Source organism: Chrysemys picta, unplaced genomic scaffold (genome assembly GCF_011386835.1).
Source record: "Chrysemys picta bellii isolate R12L10 unplaced genomic scaffold, ASM1138683v2 scaf1365, whole genome shotgun sequence".
Classification (NCBI taxonomy): Eukaryota; Metazoa; Chordata; order Testudines; family Emydidae; genus Chrysemys; species Chrysemys picta.
In genome coordinates, this window is record NW_027054071.1 from 1 (window position 1) to 16,421 (window position 16,421).

A 16,421-nucleotide genomic window follows, 5' to 3' on the forward strand; every position below is an offset into this window, starting at 1 on the left:
CATAAAGGGAAAGAAATCCAGATAACTTTAACCATGAAAACCTATGGCCAATTTCTGCAGCCTTTACTCATGGTGAATAGTATTTAAGATTACAACATACGGTCCTTAATGAGCATTTGGCTTAGTGAAGTAGATGAACTTTCCAAAAGTTGGGTGGCCTGGCCAAGTTCCTTTACACAAAACGTTCTCCAGGCCAGAAATGTGGCTAAGGATAAATGAATGTACTAGTTTAAGGTGTTGGAGATCTAGGAGGAAGAAATTCAGTGCTATGGACTGAATGACGACAACACACACAGCAGCACAAAGAACCTTTAGTCTCTTACAGTCATGTGTGCTAATTACAGGAAGGCCTGGAAGCCTACTCTTTATTTGCTGAGAAGCCAAGACAGAGTGGAAAACATTAATTTGTAAGGCAGGGGAGTAGTAGTTGGGTCTAGAGAAGAAGCTTTTGCCCTCTTTTAAAAATATCTAAGTGAGTTGTTTGTACTAAATTATGTGCTTTTTTTAACAGATATGGGCAGTATTGATAGCATTTGTTCTCATTATCATCATCATCATTGGTGTTTAGCTAAAGCACTGTTTTGTCAGTAGGACTAGCGTACATGGGGCATAAGACTGTAAATCGAATGCAAAAAGTTGTTAATGTAACACACTCTGGTTGTGACTGCTAGTACATAGGTCATAATATTCAAAAGTTAAGGTTCACACAGTAATGCTAACTTAGCCATATTGCATGCCTGACATATGCAGTAGTTCAAAGTAGTACTTACGCTGCTAAATTGATGTTTGAATGTAATCTGTGTGATGTGGTGAAGTTATGTCTTCTGTGGGAACCTTAACTGTTGAATCTCAGGCTCTTGTGCATTGAGCAGAAATGGGATCCCACAGGAGACTGGGACCCCTGAGTCCCAGTCCCAGCTCTGCGAGTGACTCTGAGCGTGACCAGGTCACTTGACCACTTCTTTGCCTCAGTTTTTCAATCTTTAAAATGGGGATAATGATGCATACCTCACAGGGGTTTCCAAAGAGTAACATGAAATGCTTTGCGAACTTAGATGACAGGAGCTGTGGACATACACCTTTCTCAAATTCATCTTTCGTGATATTTCTACATTTATTAATCCTTTAGACTCCAGGTTCAACATCCTTATGTCACTTTTCTTTCTTGCAAAGCAGTCTGGCCCTCTTCTAGTGGGTCACACCCTTTTCTTAATCCCCAAATGGGTACTCCAGCCAATCAGACTACCCTTGCTGTCTTCCAGCCCAGAAGTCAGGCAAAACAAACCACAAAAAAAGTAGGGAAGCTTCATATGAAACTCCTCCTCCAATCCTCAATAGTGCTTAGATAGCAAGGTAGTTAGGACACGTCTACACTGTAAATTTACCCCTGCATGCCATTGTTATAACTATGTGTTAAAAATCCACACCTGTGAGTGACGCAGTGACACCTACCTAACCCCTATTGTAGACAGCGCTATGTGGACAGGAGAGCTTTTCCCCTCAACATAGCTACCGTCTCTCATGGAGGTGGATTAAATATGCCAATGGGAGAAGCTCTCCCATCAGTGTAATATTGTCTTCACTGAAGCGCTACAGCAGTCCAGCTGCACTGGTGCCACTGCAGGTCGACACTTAAAACCCTGCCCTTAAACTCAGTCCAGGCAAGAGCCTTGATCTGACTAGCCTCACTTGACTGCAGGAAACACCACTGACTTCATGCACTAGCTTTCCTGCTGGAGCAGAATCCTGGGGGAGGAGGAGGAGGACAGACAGTTCTCAAGGATTCATCACAGGTGAACAAGCTGTTTAAACAGAAATATATTGCAGTAGAAGCTTTAAGAGGAAAGAAATTCATGCTCCCTTCTTTGATATCCAGATTTCACTTGCCCCAACTTCTGAATGTTGCCAGATGTACCCGTATGTATACAACAGCCACGAGCCCATCATTATAACTGGTAACAAACCTGTAAATACAAACGCAAGTGGAGATGTTTCTGGTGGGTGCAAGGAAGACTGTGGATTCATATTCTGGCCATAGTAGAGCCAGGGAGCTTCTGCCTAGTTACACTGCTTGGTGTTCAGCTGTTTGAATTTGTGATGTAGCTGTTAACAAGCTTTCCAGCAGGATTCATTTACTCTCGAGCTCTGACAGCATATTCATTTCTCACCTTTGGGCCTGTTTGTAACACAGTCTACAGCAACTAAGTGTGATGCTACAAACAGAATTGTGACCATAGGTGAGAAATACGTAGTACATGAATTCTAAAAGCTAATCCTGTGCAAGAATGAAACTATGGTAAAACAAACACAGGAAATTATTTAGAATTTCCTTTTGTTGAATATTTTGAGTGTTCCGTAGCTCAAGTCTTTAAGTTGCAGGGTTGTTTTATGCCTCTTTGATGTGGGGGGAAGAGGACTGTCGTTTTTCCAATCCTTATTTTTCTGTTATAGTCTGGAATGTGTCCTCATGAGTTACAAGAAGAAATGCAAACCTGCAGAAGCCATCTCTCTCCTTCAAACCTGCTGTATTCTCAAGCTCTCACCTACTGATGTATAAAGCAAAATTATTTTGATTAGTCATGTGATAACTCTCTCATGTATAGGAAATGTGCCTTTATTTAAAAGTTACACTCCTAATTTTAAAATACTAATAAGCACAGCCCACAACTTGCACAGTGCCTTGGTAATCTTGAGTATGGGCTGGTGAAGAGGATTTCATGTTTGCATTTCAGAATCTAGAAGCAATGTATTGTTGCCACTGAGTACTGCATTCTAGATAAATGTGAAGAGTATGTTTGGGTATCTGTCCTCTTCACTGTCTCCTTCATGCCGCAATTTAAAGGTGTCTCTTCTGACACACTACTAAAGGGATGGGAACCAAATCTTAAATTTGTGCCTTCTTGGAAGAAACTCTTAACACGTCTGCCATTTGAACAGACTTTCCCTGCCTTGCCTCTTACTCCATTAATGCCTTCTGACTAGTTGTGGAAGAGCCTGCCACCCTTGTAAACACCACTTGTCATTCACTACTGTTTTAAGACTATGCAGTTAAATTCTATTATTGAAGTTCTAAATATTTGAGCACTGAACCGTTAGTGCTGCCTTGTGGTATTTGTGATTAAACCTCTATAAGTTGTTTACATTCTCTTCAAAAGACAGTCTGTCACTTTTTGGTGTCAGTTTAATCTGAAAGAGTACCTTTAAAAATGTTTAGTGTTTGTAATGTAGACACTTACCAAAGTTGGTTTTGTTTGAGGTTTTTGTCTTTTGCCAAAAAGTAGATCAGTGAAAACTTTTCTCTGCAAGCCAGCAAAATGTTTCCAGAGTAGAATCAGTGCCAAATGTAGTTTAAATTTTTATATATATTTATATGGAATCTGTTTGCATTACTTCACAAATTATCTTCCCTCTAAACTAGTCCCCTGAGTGAGTGTTCCCTTAGGACTTCAGGAAAGGTCGGTAACAAACGTCGTTGCCTCTTCCCTCTTACCGACAAACTTTTTAGGTCTGGGTGTCTGCTCTCTATGAGGACGGAAAGAAATAACTTGGTGCTTCACACAGTCACCACTGTGTGTACCCTCTAATTTGTCGGTTTCTAATTTCCTTCCAGTCCTTGTTTCTACTTCCTCTGTATAGTTTTCCTTTCTCTTGTCTCTTTTTTCCTCCCTTACTTTTTGGGGTCGATTTGCAAATAGCTACACTGTGAAATTGATTCACAAACCTAATCGACATAGCCTACTTCTTTGAGTGTTGGATGTTGCTTTGGCTGTTATCCCAAAAAATGAGCTAGACTCGGGAGCGACAACTACCAGAAAGATGTGACAGAGCGCTCAGAGGGTGGCTAAGCCCAATGGTGGATCTGCCCTCTAAACACCTAGCAAGAAATATTGGCCTCTTTACCCCAAAGTACAAGCTGCTTTTTGGTAGTGAGTGTTGTGGAAAGTTGCTCTGTTGGCTTATAATTAACTATCTAAGGCCTTGCCTGTTTCATTGAGGATGAAGAGGGAGAGAAAGGCACAGAAATCCTTGCCTACTGAAGTATTTTAATTTCTGCTCTATCTTTATCATTGCAGTGACTTCTTTAAATGTACAAAGTCTCTAGAAAAATAACTCTACTGTATGAATGCACCATGGACCAGTAACAAAGATAACTGTACAAAAATGTAATCTTATTTACTCACAAATTAAGAAACTTTTTACTATTATGTTTATGCTGCAGCTTTTAAAGAAATATCAACTCTCTGTACTAGTTCCTACATTGTCAGAGGTTTCTAAATGTATGTCACCAGGGAGGCGTGTGTCCCTGCACTGTGTTGGCCTTTCTAACGTTTAATAAAGTGGCTGTTGAAACTACCATGTGTTCCTTGGCGTGTGTGTGGGCAGGCGGGCGGGGGTGTTAGGAAGAAAGGTCTCTGCTGCCTTGCGCTGCTGGGGAGGCGGCTGCACCTCCTGGGGGGCGGCCGTTGAGGGCAGAGTGGCCAATGGACGGTTGCTGCGCTGGGCCAGGCTGTGGCACCGGATCCCCGTCCTGGGTGATGGGGTGGGGGGAGCTAGGCGCTGAAGCGGCAGCTCGAGCCCCAGCCAGTAGCTGGTTCCGGCTCTAGTTCTAGCCCCTGAGGGGGTTGGGGGCAGGACTCCCTGACAGCTGCTCTGCCCCGCCCCCACTCATCTTGCCCTATGGGAATGTGGGGGAGGCCAGCCTGGGGTCCAATGGGAGGCAGCTGCACAGGCCGAACCCTCTTGCTGTGGGGCCACGTGAGGCTCTCAGGAAGTGGGAGAGAGACCCTGCTAGCACCTCGAGCCTGGGGAGTGATGGGGGGGCAAGCTCTGGGGGCTCTACCTATAGAATCGCCGGGCTAAGGGCAAGGGCTGTAACTCTCCAGCCTTGGGGGGGCTCTATAACCCCTCCTAGGAGCTGGGGTGCAGGTGAGGGGTTGGGAGGCTCTTTAAACCCCCACCCCCCTGGGCAAAATGAGACATGGACTTCCCTTCACCCTGTACTGAATTGCAGCCACTTCTGGGGTGGAGCACAGTAGCGGCATACCAACACACAGCAACACTGCACAGGGATTGCCTGCCCAGCACTGAAATGCAGATACCTCTGGGGTGGAGCGCAGCAGCAGTGTAGTAACACAGCAACACTATACAGAGATCACTAACCTGGCACTGAAATGATGCCATCTCTGGGGGGGAAGTAGAGTGAACAGCCACAGAGCGACACTACTCACAGTTTAGAGCAGGGTGTGAAGAAGACTCTCACTTCCATTCGAAAGCTCTGAGGGAGTTTACAGAAACAGAACATGCTGTTAACCTGAGCTGAACAGCAGCCAGGACCCAATAGATTGGGTCAGACAACAGCTCTGCCAGGAGGGATTTGTTCTGATTGATGGAGAGTGGGATGAGGCAGGAAGCCAGTCAAGCCTGGGGAACAAATTCCTTCTCCAGGACGCTTTGCTCCAGGATCTTGGAGCCCAGGCTCTATGGCCATTAATTACTGCACCACCCAGCCGGAAGGGAAGGGCTGGGGCAGGTCTCTGCGCTCCACATGTCACAAGCAGACAAGGCAGAAAGAACCATGTCACAGAATGAATCAATTGCATAGCCTGGACTAGAACCCAGGAATCCTAACTGCCAGCTCTGTGCTCTAACCATTAGACCCCACTCCACTTGCAGTCAGGATTGAACCCAGGAGTCCTGATTTCTAGGACCCCCCCATCCCCACCCCGTTTCTCTAACCCAGTGGTTCTCCATCAGGGTTACTTGTGCCCCTGGGGGTACACAGGGGTCTTCCAGGGGGTACATCAACAGGCTACATAAAAGTCAGTACAAACTAAAATTACAGACAGACAATGACTTGTTTATACTGCTCTATATACTGCTGGGTGTGTTTTGTTATAGGATTATAGTCTGTTAAAATATGTGTATATTAAATTCAATTTGTAGTTTGTAAAGATATAGCAGCAATCCAAGATGGAGTCTGAACTGCCATCTTGTGACCGCCATCTTGTTGTTTACTGTTATCCTGGCCCAGTCATAACTGGATCCAACCGGTTTTTCCCGCCTTTGGCCACTCCAAGGACAATTTTACCTCAGACTGTTTTCCACCCTTGCTGGGACTGTACCATATTTTCCCGCCACTAACTGCAGAAAGGGACTGAGCTCCTGGCCGAGTGGTGCAGTCCGTCCCAGTGACTGTGTGCGCAGCTCAGGCCGTCCCAGCACGTTCTGGTGGAAGTGAAGAGCGAGGGAAGGAGACGTTCCATCGAACCCGCTCCTGCTCCTGGGTACAACACGGGGCCTGGCTGGGGGCCTGGCTGCGGGGGCCGAGTGGAGGGGGGGTGAGGAGCCTGGCTGGACGGGGGAGGTGGGGGCTGGGTGGAGGTGGGCAAGAGACTTGACTCGGGGGGGGCGAGGGGCACTGCTGGGGGGGGCACTGGTTGGGGGGGACTTGCAGCTCGGTGGGGGGCCCTAACCGGAGTGGGTTGAGGCCCCACTACCCCAACCCAGTCCTCGCTTTAACCCTGCCCGAGGCCCCTGCCTCCCTCTGCGCCCCACGTGACCGGGTGGGGGTTCAGTGGGGACCTGCGTGGCCCTGTCACCAGGTGCAGGCCCATGGGTGCCCAGGCCCGGCCCCCGCAGCGCCAGAAGTGGGGGGCTGCGGAGTTCAGCCGTCATCAGCCTTGCAGACATCAACCCACCAGCACCGCAGTTGCTTTATACTCAAATCAATCACTGGTGGGGCTGGGCCCATCCATCAGTGACACTAGAGGGAACTGGGCCCCTCCATCAGTGTCACTAGGGGCCGTTGCCCAGTGTCACAGACACTCCCCAGAGCACGGCAGGGAGAAGCCAGGGCGCGCACAAGGGCAGGAGCAGAGCAGGGGTAGAACCCAGGAGTCCTGACTCCAGCCCTGCCCCGCACACAGCTGAGTCCCACTTCCATCCACAGGACTCGAAGGTGCGTGAGAGAAGGCGGAGATGACCCCATCCGGGCTGAAGGCGGTGGTGCGCGAGAGTGAGTGCAGAGCTGGGGGGTCTGAGCCCGGTTGGGGGCAGAATCCAGTCGGGTGTGGGTCTGGAGGAACAGGACCCAGTTGGGGGGCCCTGGGAGGGCAGGGCGGGGCGCTTATGGGGGTGTCGCACCCTCGGGGAGGATTAGGAGTCAGTCAGAGCAGAAAGAACAGGAGTACTTGTGGCATCTTAGAGACTAATAAGTTTCTTAGAGCATAAGCTTTCGTGGGTTACAGACTAACACGGCTGCTACTCTGAAACCAGTCAGAGCAGAGAGCTCCTCCTCCCCCCGCCTGCCTGTCACACACCAGGAGGGTGTCTGCCCCACCCCCAAGGGCTGCCCCCTCCCATAGGAGCTGCACTTTGGGGGGAATCATCATCATCTCTTTCCATCGGGGTGACTCCCGCCAGGGCCGGTGCAAGGATATTTTGCGCCCTAGGCAAAACTTCCACCTTGCACATCCTCTCCTCCCCCGACTCTGAAAACTAGTAAACTTAGCGTTATAAACAGCCTGTCAGAACGGGTAAAGCTGCACATGAGGAGAAAAATGACGTCAGAGCCACTTTGTACCATAGTGAAGCAGTACGCTTCTGCCCAGCCGCAACGCAGAGCTGGCGTAGGCTATAGCTGTAATGTAGGAGAGAACAAGTTAAAGCCTTACACCTGATCAGCATGGCCTCCGCTGCCTTGTGCATGCTGGACTCTGAGGGGTTAGTTGCTATGTGTTAGTCATTGTCTTCTGGCAACACCCTGCCCCGCTGTGTGGGCTGTGTTACTTCAGAAGCCCAAGCCACTGCTGAATCTCCAGCCCCAGCTGCAGTGGATGGGGCCTGTGGCTAAATCCAGACCACAGGCCTGGGGTTTAAAAGACCCTTGGAAAGTGGATTCAGTTCAGTTCAGATGATCCATGGTTGCCCCCAGAACTGGGACAGAGCAAATGTGGCCCACAGGTCAGGACCGCCGGTGGTGCTAATAACCCTTAGCTCTTCTCTTAGTTTTTCCTCAGTAAATCGCACAATTAGGAGGGCCTGACACGTGACTTTTGAATACTTGGGCTGGGCCACACTGCCCCGGTTCAAGAGGGGTCTCTGAACAGGAATAGAGGCTGCAGGTCAGGAGTGAGGGGCATCTGCAGAGCCGTGACGGAGGGAACCCAGGACTGGAATAGCTGCGGGTCAGGAGTGAGGAGCTCTGGCAGAGCTGGTGGGGACAGACCAGGATTGGCATAGCAGGGGGCTGCAGTAAAGGGCACTGGCGGAACTGGGAGCGGGTGGGATCCAAGGGCTGGGATAGCGGGGGCTGAGGACAGGAATGAGGGGCATCTGCAGAGGTGTGAGATGGGGAACCCAGGACTGGAATAGCTGCGGTTCAAGAGTGAGGAGCACTGGCAGAGCTGGTGGGGGACAGACCAGGGCTGGGATAGCAGGGAGCTGCAGACAGGAGTGAGGGGCACTGGCAGAGCTGGGAATGGGAGGGAGGCCAGGGCTGGGGTAGCAGGGGGCTCCAGTCAGTAGTGAGGGACACTGGCACAGCTGGTGGGGGCAGCCCAGGGCTGGTGTGAGGGGCCGTAGCTGCAGTTCAGGGTTGAAATGCCTGTATTATGGTAGGACCCAGGAGCCCAAGTCATGGATCAAGGCCCCATTTTGCAAGGCGTTGTACATTATTCATTAGGTGCATTATGGTAGCGCCCAGGAGTGCCAGTCATGGGTCAGGGTACCATTCTGCTGGGCATAACAAAAAGATGGTGCTTGGCCCGAAGAGCTGACTATCTAATTGCTTAGCTTGGCCGTGGAAGGTGCTGAGGAGACAGGCCGGCAGTTCCCTGAGCGGGGCATGCCTTGGAGGGATTCTTTGTGTAGAACTCAGGATTTGAAGTCTTTGTCGTGTTGTCGTCCCCCACACACAGTAGAGGGTCCCTGGATCCCCTCCAGTCAAGAGGTGCTGGACAGGATCTGTTCTCTTGCTGCACGGGGCCAGATCCTTAGTTCAGCTGCGCTCGTATCCAGCCTGGCAGAAAGGAAGGGGGATCAGAGCCATGGCCCATCTAACCTGCCCCCCCTCTACGATTGCTGACTGGGGGCTCTGCTAGGAGCACATCGCTAGCTGGCCTGAGAGCGGCCTCTGAGCCACTTCCCCGAGGGGTCCTTCCACCAGTCAGTGGGTCCTGGCTCAGGGCACAGCCGTCCCATCCAATCCCCACCACTAATCCCCATCTCTTTCCCTCGCAGAGATCCTCAGCGTTGTCTTTCGCAGCGTGAAGAAGGAAGGAAAATGGAAGGTAAGCAGGCCGGGCCTGCTGCCCTGGTGTTCCCCTGGGGATATGCTGTATCCATATATCGTGCTCCTTCCCCTCCAGCTTCTTGGAATTCATTAGGACCCTGAGGTTTTCCAGGCTGGATCAGATCCCTGCTCTGTCTAGCCCATCATCCGCCCCCAGCTAGGCTTGGGTATGTCTGCCTTCCCGCTGCGCTGGATCAGACCCAGCTGGTCCAGCTAGCCCCATATCTCCCCCCACACACACCGGATCAGACCAGTGAGCCAGCCTGGGTGGGAGGAGGAGCAGGAAAGCGCCAAGCATGGGGGCAGCATGCACCATTGGGCAGGCAGGTTATTGAGCCCCCGGCATGGACTGGGCTGGGGTGTGTGGAGCGGTGGGCTTGGCCGGTGCGGCAGAGGGAGCACAGGGGACTAGGTTTCCCAGTGGCTGGATCTGGTGCAGCGGGATGCTGGGCTGCACGGAGCAATGGGTTCATTCGGCACGGCAGGAAGGGAGTAGAGATGTTGGGCCGATGGCCTACAGGGCTTTCCTAGGGGAACACGGAGACTCCCCTCGTTCCATTTCTCTGTGCCCTGATCCTGGTTCTGTCCGAGGGCTGGGGAGCGGGTATCTGGTGGATCAGAGGAGGGCACTGGGAGCTAGGACTCCTGGGTTCTGTCCCTGCCTCTTGCACTCACCCTGTCACCTGGGCCAAGAGGCTGATCTCCTCCAATCTAGGAGGATGGAACCATTCTGAATGGCCGGGTGTCCCAGGTTTGTCTCCGACATCTCGTACCAGCCACTCTGCTCGGAGCCGCTCTCCTTGTCGCTCCTCACACAGTCCTTAGCACGGTCAGCTCAGCCAAGTGCAGGCTTGGTAATGGCCCTGCCGCTCTGCTGTGGAAGGGCTGGGCCGGGAGCCGTCGGCTCTGCCGTTAGCAGTCGCTCTGCTCCCTTGGCTGTTCCGTGGATGATGATGGTGGGCGGCTGGGCTCAGGGCAGTGACTAGCTCGTCCGAAGCGGCGCGCTCCCCTCTCGCTACTCCAGGTGCTGATCATGGACCACCCCAGCACGCGCATCCTTTCGTCGTGCTGCAAGATGTCCGACATCGTGGACGAAGGCATCACGCGTGAGTGGCCCCTCCCTCCCGTCTGCTCCCCCCACCAGGGCTCCCCTCCCCCTTGGATACACCTCACAGTCGGGGAGTTGACTTGTCTACATTCACGTTTGCATCTAGTTTCCCCCTTTTGCAGCCCCCTAGATGCCCTCCTTGCTATTGGTACCTTCCCAGCCAGATCTAGTTCCCTTAGCCCAGCGCTTTCAGCCCCTGGAGCCTCTTCACCGCTTTTCTCAGACCCCTGTTAACTCCTCGCTGCTCCTCCCCCATGCTGCGAGCAAGGTCCTGGCAGGAGAGGGGGAATGCTGGCTCCCTGCTCCAGGGTGGAGGAGCCCTGGGGTTGAGGGGCACAGAGCTGAGCCAGCGCTCTAGGGGGCTGTCCCCAGCACAGTACAGAGGGACGTTCCCTCCCTGCTCCGTACTGGGGCAGCATCGCAGCCCATGGCCCCACATCAAAGCTGCTGCTGCATTGTAGCCTGTGGAACCCCTCAGCCTGCTGCCAGCGAACATCCCTATTCCCCTTGGCTTCCCCTCCCCCTATCCCGGTGGAGAGCGGCTGGGGTGGGTGGCTAGGACCCACTGACCCGCGCCCAATGTCTGCTCTCTCCTAGTTGTAGAAGATATTAACAAGCGCCGGGAGCCAATCCCCAGCCTGGAGGCCATCTACCTGCTCAGCCCTGTGGAGAAGGTAGGAGCTCGGGCCTGGGGCAGCTGGATGGGGAGCAGGGGAGACCCCGGGGCAGCACCTAGTGCAGCCTGGAGGTGACGCCGTTCGGGGGGATGCGCAGCACAAGGTCAGGATGGGAATGGGGCCAGTAGGGGCTTCCCAAGAGGCTGTTTCCCCGGAGCTGGGCTTCGTGTTCTTTGCCACGTGAGGCACAGACTGTCCCCCAGACCTCTCCGCAGTGCAGTCCCGTGGGGGTTGGATGGGAAGGTGCAGCAGGCGGAGAGAGGCAACCTCGGCTAGGCTGACCAGATAGCAAGTGTGAAAAACCGGGACAGGTGTTGGGGGGTAACAGGAGCCTATAGAAGGGAAAAAACTAAATATTGCGACTGTCCCTATAAAATCGGGACATCTGGTCACCCTAAGTCCTCAGCTGAGACTCAAAGGGAAGGAGAATCGCTGAGGCAGAGGCTCAGGTGGCAGGGGTTGTGGGGGAGGAGGCTCCTGCGTCTGCAGCAGGGAGGCCAGTGGAGGGAGACCAGGGGCAGGGGGGTGAAAACCAGCCCACCTCCCGATGGCATCATGCTGGGCCCTGAGTCCCCAGGGGCTGGGCATGGGCTGGGCCCTTCGGGCAGCAGGGCAGGGCCTTGGCTGGTGCTGACAACCCCTCCTCTCCCCCCTTTGCAGTCGGTGCAGGCTCTGATCGATGACTTCCAGGGCACCCCCACCTTCACCTACAAGGCAGCTCACGTCTTCTTCCTCAGCCGTGAGTATCGGGGGGCAGGGAATCCCCCTGCCGGGAGCCTGGCCAGCGGCACACTGGAGCCTGGGGGTGGGGGGGTCTCTCTCTGCCGGCAGGCCAGTGCGCAGCACCCTGATTACGCTCTGCCCTCCTGCAGGGGGATGCAGACCCAGCAGGCCAGACCGAACGACCCCACCGATCCCTTCCCCCCCCTTCTCCCCCATGGGCCTGCCTCCAGCCAGCACAGCTCACAGACACCTGCAGCGTGCGCCCAGAAAGGCGGCCTCTGGCTACCATTCCCAGCATGCATTGCTCCATCAGTCCCAACTGGGGTTTGGGAATGGTATACCCAGAATACCCAGTGTGTCAAGGTCACATCTGCTTCTCCTCATTACAGCCCAAGTCCCTGTTCCTCCTTGTGCATCATGCTGAGTTGTACACTCCAGTCACTTCCCCCTGCGGTGGGCTGAGGGCAGGGTGTGAGAAAGGGACCGCGTAGGAGATATTGTGCCCCCGCCCTCCTCGCTGCTGATGCTGCAGAAGCCGAGAACCCGGCGTGACTCTGGTTCAGGGGGATTGGACTCATAGTTGACTCCTGTGTGGCCCTGCTGACCTGCCTAGGTTCCCCACAGGTGTGCAGCACTACTGCCCCTGCTGTGCCCGTCCTGGCCCCGTCCGTGGGGGCTGGCGCTGTGCTGGGGGTCCTGAGCCCTGTGCCTGTCACCCCCACCCACTGCCTTTGCCTTGCAGCGTGTCCTGACCCTCTGTTCAACAAGCTGCGGAAGTCACGGATCACCAAGGCCATCAAAACCCTCATGGAGATCAACATGGCCTTCCTGCCCTATGAGAGCCAGGTGAGGGGTGACCGGGCTTTGGAGGAGCAGGGCCGCAGGGCAGACGGTGACGTACGACACCCCACCCTTAGTGTTCCACATGGCTTGGGGTGGGGACACCTTTCCCTTCATGGGCCCTGGGTTTTACGCCAGCACAGGGCAGCAGGGACTAGCCGGCTGCTCACACCCTGTGAGACGTGGAATTGCTGGCTTGGATGTATGAGGGAGGAGGGCGCTGCCTCCCTGGCTTTACCAGCTCTTACTGACGGTTTATAACAGGCCTGCAAGACAGCCCGCACACGCCTGCCCTTTGCCCAACCACGCCATCTCCTCCTTGTGTCGTCAGTGGATTTCCCTCCTCATGCCCCTGAGGGGCAGGGCTGTGTTGTCAGTCCCATTGCATTGATGGGGAAACTGAGGCACAGAGACATGAGCCTGGTCTGCACCCAAAAGCTTTGTTGGTACGGGTTTGTTACGGGGACATGAGAGAAAAAATCCCCCCTGTAACTAATGCAGCTGTGCTGGCAGAACCCCTGGGTAGAGGCCGTTATGCTGGCAAAGCAGTCCTTTCGCCACTGTAGCTTATTTCATCTGGGCACCGGTGCCAGCTGTGCCAAGAGATGCTTTGGCTGGTATAAGCTGAGTGTGCCTCAGGAGGCTTTGCTGGCTCACCCGTCCCGTTGCACCAGCAAACCCTTCGTGGGCCGATACTGTTTTATTGGTGTCCAAGCACGTTTTCCCCAATGGCTCGTTCTGTTCATCCAGTGAAATAAGCGACAGCGGCAGACGCGCGTTGATGCCGGGTTTGCCTGTGGCTACGCTGGGGCTTTTGCCAGACTAGAAACATGTCCAAGCCCCCTCCCCCAACATTGCCTTCTCCAGGGCAGAGACACACCCCTGCAGCTCAGTAAGGACCTGAATCCGGGGCGTCTTCATCCCAGGCTGGTGCATGAATCTCTGGGCCGCTGTCCCTCTACCACAACAGGAGTGGCTCTGGCGAAGGGATCTCTCCCTCACTAGGGGCTCGTTCCGGCTCCGCCAGGCTGGCCTGGTCCAACAGCGCATCTTAGGGGTGCGGTATGGGGCACAGCTGGCCTGGCTGCCAGCACTTGGCACCAGGGTCTGATCTCTGCTCCCCCCGCCCCCCAGGTGTACTCCCTGGACAGGCCACAGACCTTCCACATCTGGTTCAGCCCCTACTCCGCCTGGGAAAGGAACAAGGACCTGGAGATCCTGGCAGAGCAGATTGCTTCGTTGTGTGAAACCCTGGAGGAGTATCCAGCCATCCGCTACAGGGAGTGAGTGTGCCCGGGGGGAGGGGTACCCAGCCATCCGCTACAGGAAGTGAGTGTGCCCAGCGGGAGGGGTACCCAGCCATCAGCTACAGGAAATGAGTGTGCCCGGGGGGGAGGGGTACCCAGCCATCCGCTACAGGAAGTGAGTGTGCCCGGGGGGAGGGGTACCCAGCCATCAGCTACAGGAAGTGAGTGTGCCCGGGGGGAGGGGTACTCGGCCATCCACTAGAGGAAGTGAGTGTGCCCGGGAGGAGGGGTACCCAGTTATCCCTTATAGGAACTGAGCGTGCCATGGGGAGGTACCCAGCCATCCGCTACAGGAAGTGAGTGTGCCCAGAGGGAGACGGTTACCTGGTCATCTCCTACAGGAAGTGCGTGTGCTCCTGGGGGAGGAGCTGTTTCTACCCACAGGGTTTGTCTTTGCTGCAGGGACCATGAAAATAACTTCCACCTGGCGCATGCTGTACTGGCCAAACTCAAGGTGTTCAAGGCATACGAGCCCAGCATGGGAGAGGTGAGCGAGCTGTGCCGGCCACGCCCTCACCATGGGACAGAGCCGCGGGGGGAGGGGGAGTACATGAGAAGTAGAAGGAAGGAGGAGTGATTTAGAACCTACTCGGAGATCCTGGCGCGGGGTGGGGTGGGGTCTAGACCCCCTTGGAGATCCTGAGGGCTCGGGAGAACAATAACATTCCCTGTGTGGTTGAACTAACGGCCCCAGCCCTTCTCTAACAGTGGCCGTGGGTGGATCACAAAGTGCTCTACAAAGGCCAGTGTCCTTATCCCCTCTCTACGGATGGGGAAACCGAGGCACCGACTGGGGAAGTGTGTGCCCAGCACAATTTCTGTTTATAAACAGGGCAGTTCGGTCACAGAAGTAAGCTTTGCATACAGAGCCTCTTCCACACCTGGACACTCCTGTCTGTGTGTGCTCCTTCACCCACCACCGTGGTATCGGAACTCATTAATGAATTCACCCTCCCAGGGGAGGCAGGGGGGCCTGTGTTACAGATGGGAAACTGAGGCATGCAGGGAGTCTGTCAGAGCAGGAGTAGAACCCAGCTCTCCCGAGCCTTAGCCACAAGTCAGCCCTGACCCAGCTCCTGCCGTCCCCGTCCCACCCCCAGCAGAGGGGAGCTGCAAACCCACCCTGCCCTGGATTCTCGCATGGGAAACCCAGTGGCTCCTGTCTCCCTAGGAGAAGCAAAGTGATGTAAAATCCAAGGCCTGCCCAGATCTCTCCCTCCTGTTGCTTCTGCTCTTGCTTCCAGCCTTTGCCGAGCTGCTGGGAGACTGTGCACCTGTGACCAACTGGGAATGTTTGTAATATCTTTTATGAAGCCGATGCGTGCCTCGGTTTCCCCTATATGTTTCATGGCTTCTCTGGTGGGGCGTGGGGGAAGGACTCTCAGGGAAGATAAGAATCATGGTGTGGGGGGCTGTCACATCCCTGTCTTGGTGAAATGAAGAGAATCCAACCCAGATCAGCCTGGGGACCAGAAAGACCATGACATCTCCAGTGGCTCCTGGCTGGACGCTCCCAGCAGGGAATCGGAGCAGGGGCCCCAGCTCGAGAACACAGGGTTGGGAAGGTTTGAGCTGGGGGATAAGTGGGGGAAGCTGGGAGCTCTCGCCTGAGAACTGACCAAGGTCAGACTGAGGCCTGGCCTACAGGAGGCAATTGCCTCGCTCGGGGGTATGAGAAAGGCGGCGTCACTGAAGCGGCGCAGCTGCAGGGGTTTACATGTAGACAGGCCCTGAGCGAGAGACCAGGAGCCTGAAAACAGGTCTCGCTGCAGCTCGGCCGGGCTCTGGGCTGACCAGAACGGCCTCTTGCTTTAACCTTCAGTGGGCTGGGCTGCCTGGGCTGGGGTCCAGGTGCCTAAGAAACCCGACTGTTCTGACAATGCTGGAGGAGTGGCCCTGTCACCCGGGCTGAGTGGCGTCGGGCCCTGCGGAGTGGACGGGTCTGTCCCAGGGTCTGTCTCAGATGGACTCGCTGGGCAGGGCTCACGGGGTGAAGCCCAGCGGTTCGGTCTCAGGAGGTGGAAGGCCGTACGGCTTGTCCTGGAGGAAGAGAGAGACCTGTTGGGGTCTGGCACAGCAAAGGGCTTCCTCCCAGAGACTTCCCCAGCTGAGGCCCTGGCACCGACCCTGCGGATCCATGAGCGCACCTCTCCGCTCTACTTTCCCATCCACCGAGGCAAAGTTGCCTAGTGGCTAGAGCCCTGGACTGGGACGGGAGACCGGGGTTCTATTCCCAGTTGGGTGACCTTGGGCAAGTCACCCCTCTTATTTGTGCCTCAGTTTCCCCATCTGTAAAATGGGGATAATGATACCAGTCTCGGGCAGGGGGGGCCCCCTCTGGGATAGCTGGCTGCCATGGCACAGAGGCTCTGTAACTCACAGCTGGCAGCACAGGCCTGCCTCCAGAGGGGAGCCTGGCACACACCTGGCTGCCCAAACCATCTACCCAGGGAAGGGATTGACAGCATGCTTGT

General features: G+C 54.5%; 1 protein-coding gene across 1 annotated transcript; it reads left to right on the forward strand.

Annotated features, from left to right (window-relative positions):
* Nucleotides 1-6,023: 6,023 nt before the first annotated feature.
* Nucleotides 6,024-14,434, forward strand: LOC101933585 (syntaxin-binding protein 2-like; the record flags this gene model as incomplete). The annotated part of the gene is made up of 9 exons (XM_065580035.1): nt 6,024-6,284; nt 6,950-7,015; nt 9,241-9,290; nt 10,317-10,398; nt 10,998-11,074; nt 11,738-11,816; nt 12,543-12,646; nt 13,775-13,923; nt 14,350-14,434. Coding segments are annotated over exons 2-9 (663 nt in total), but the record flags the coding sequence as incomplete, so codon positions are not given.
* Between the last annotated feature and the right edge of the window lie 1,987 nt (nt 14,435-16,421).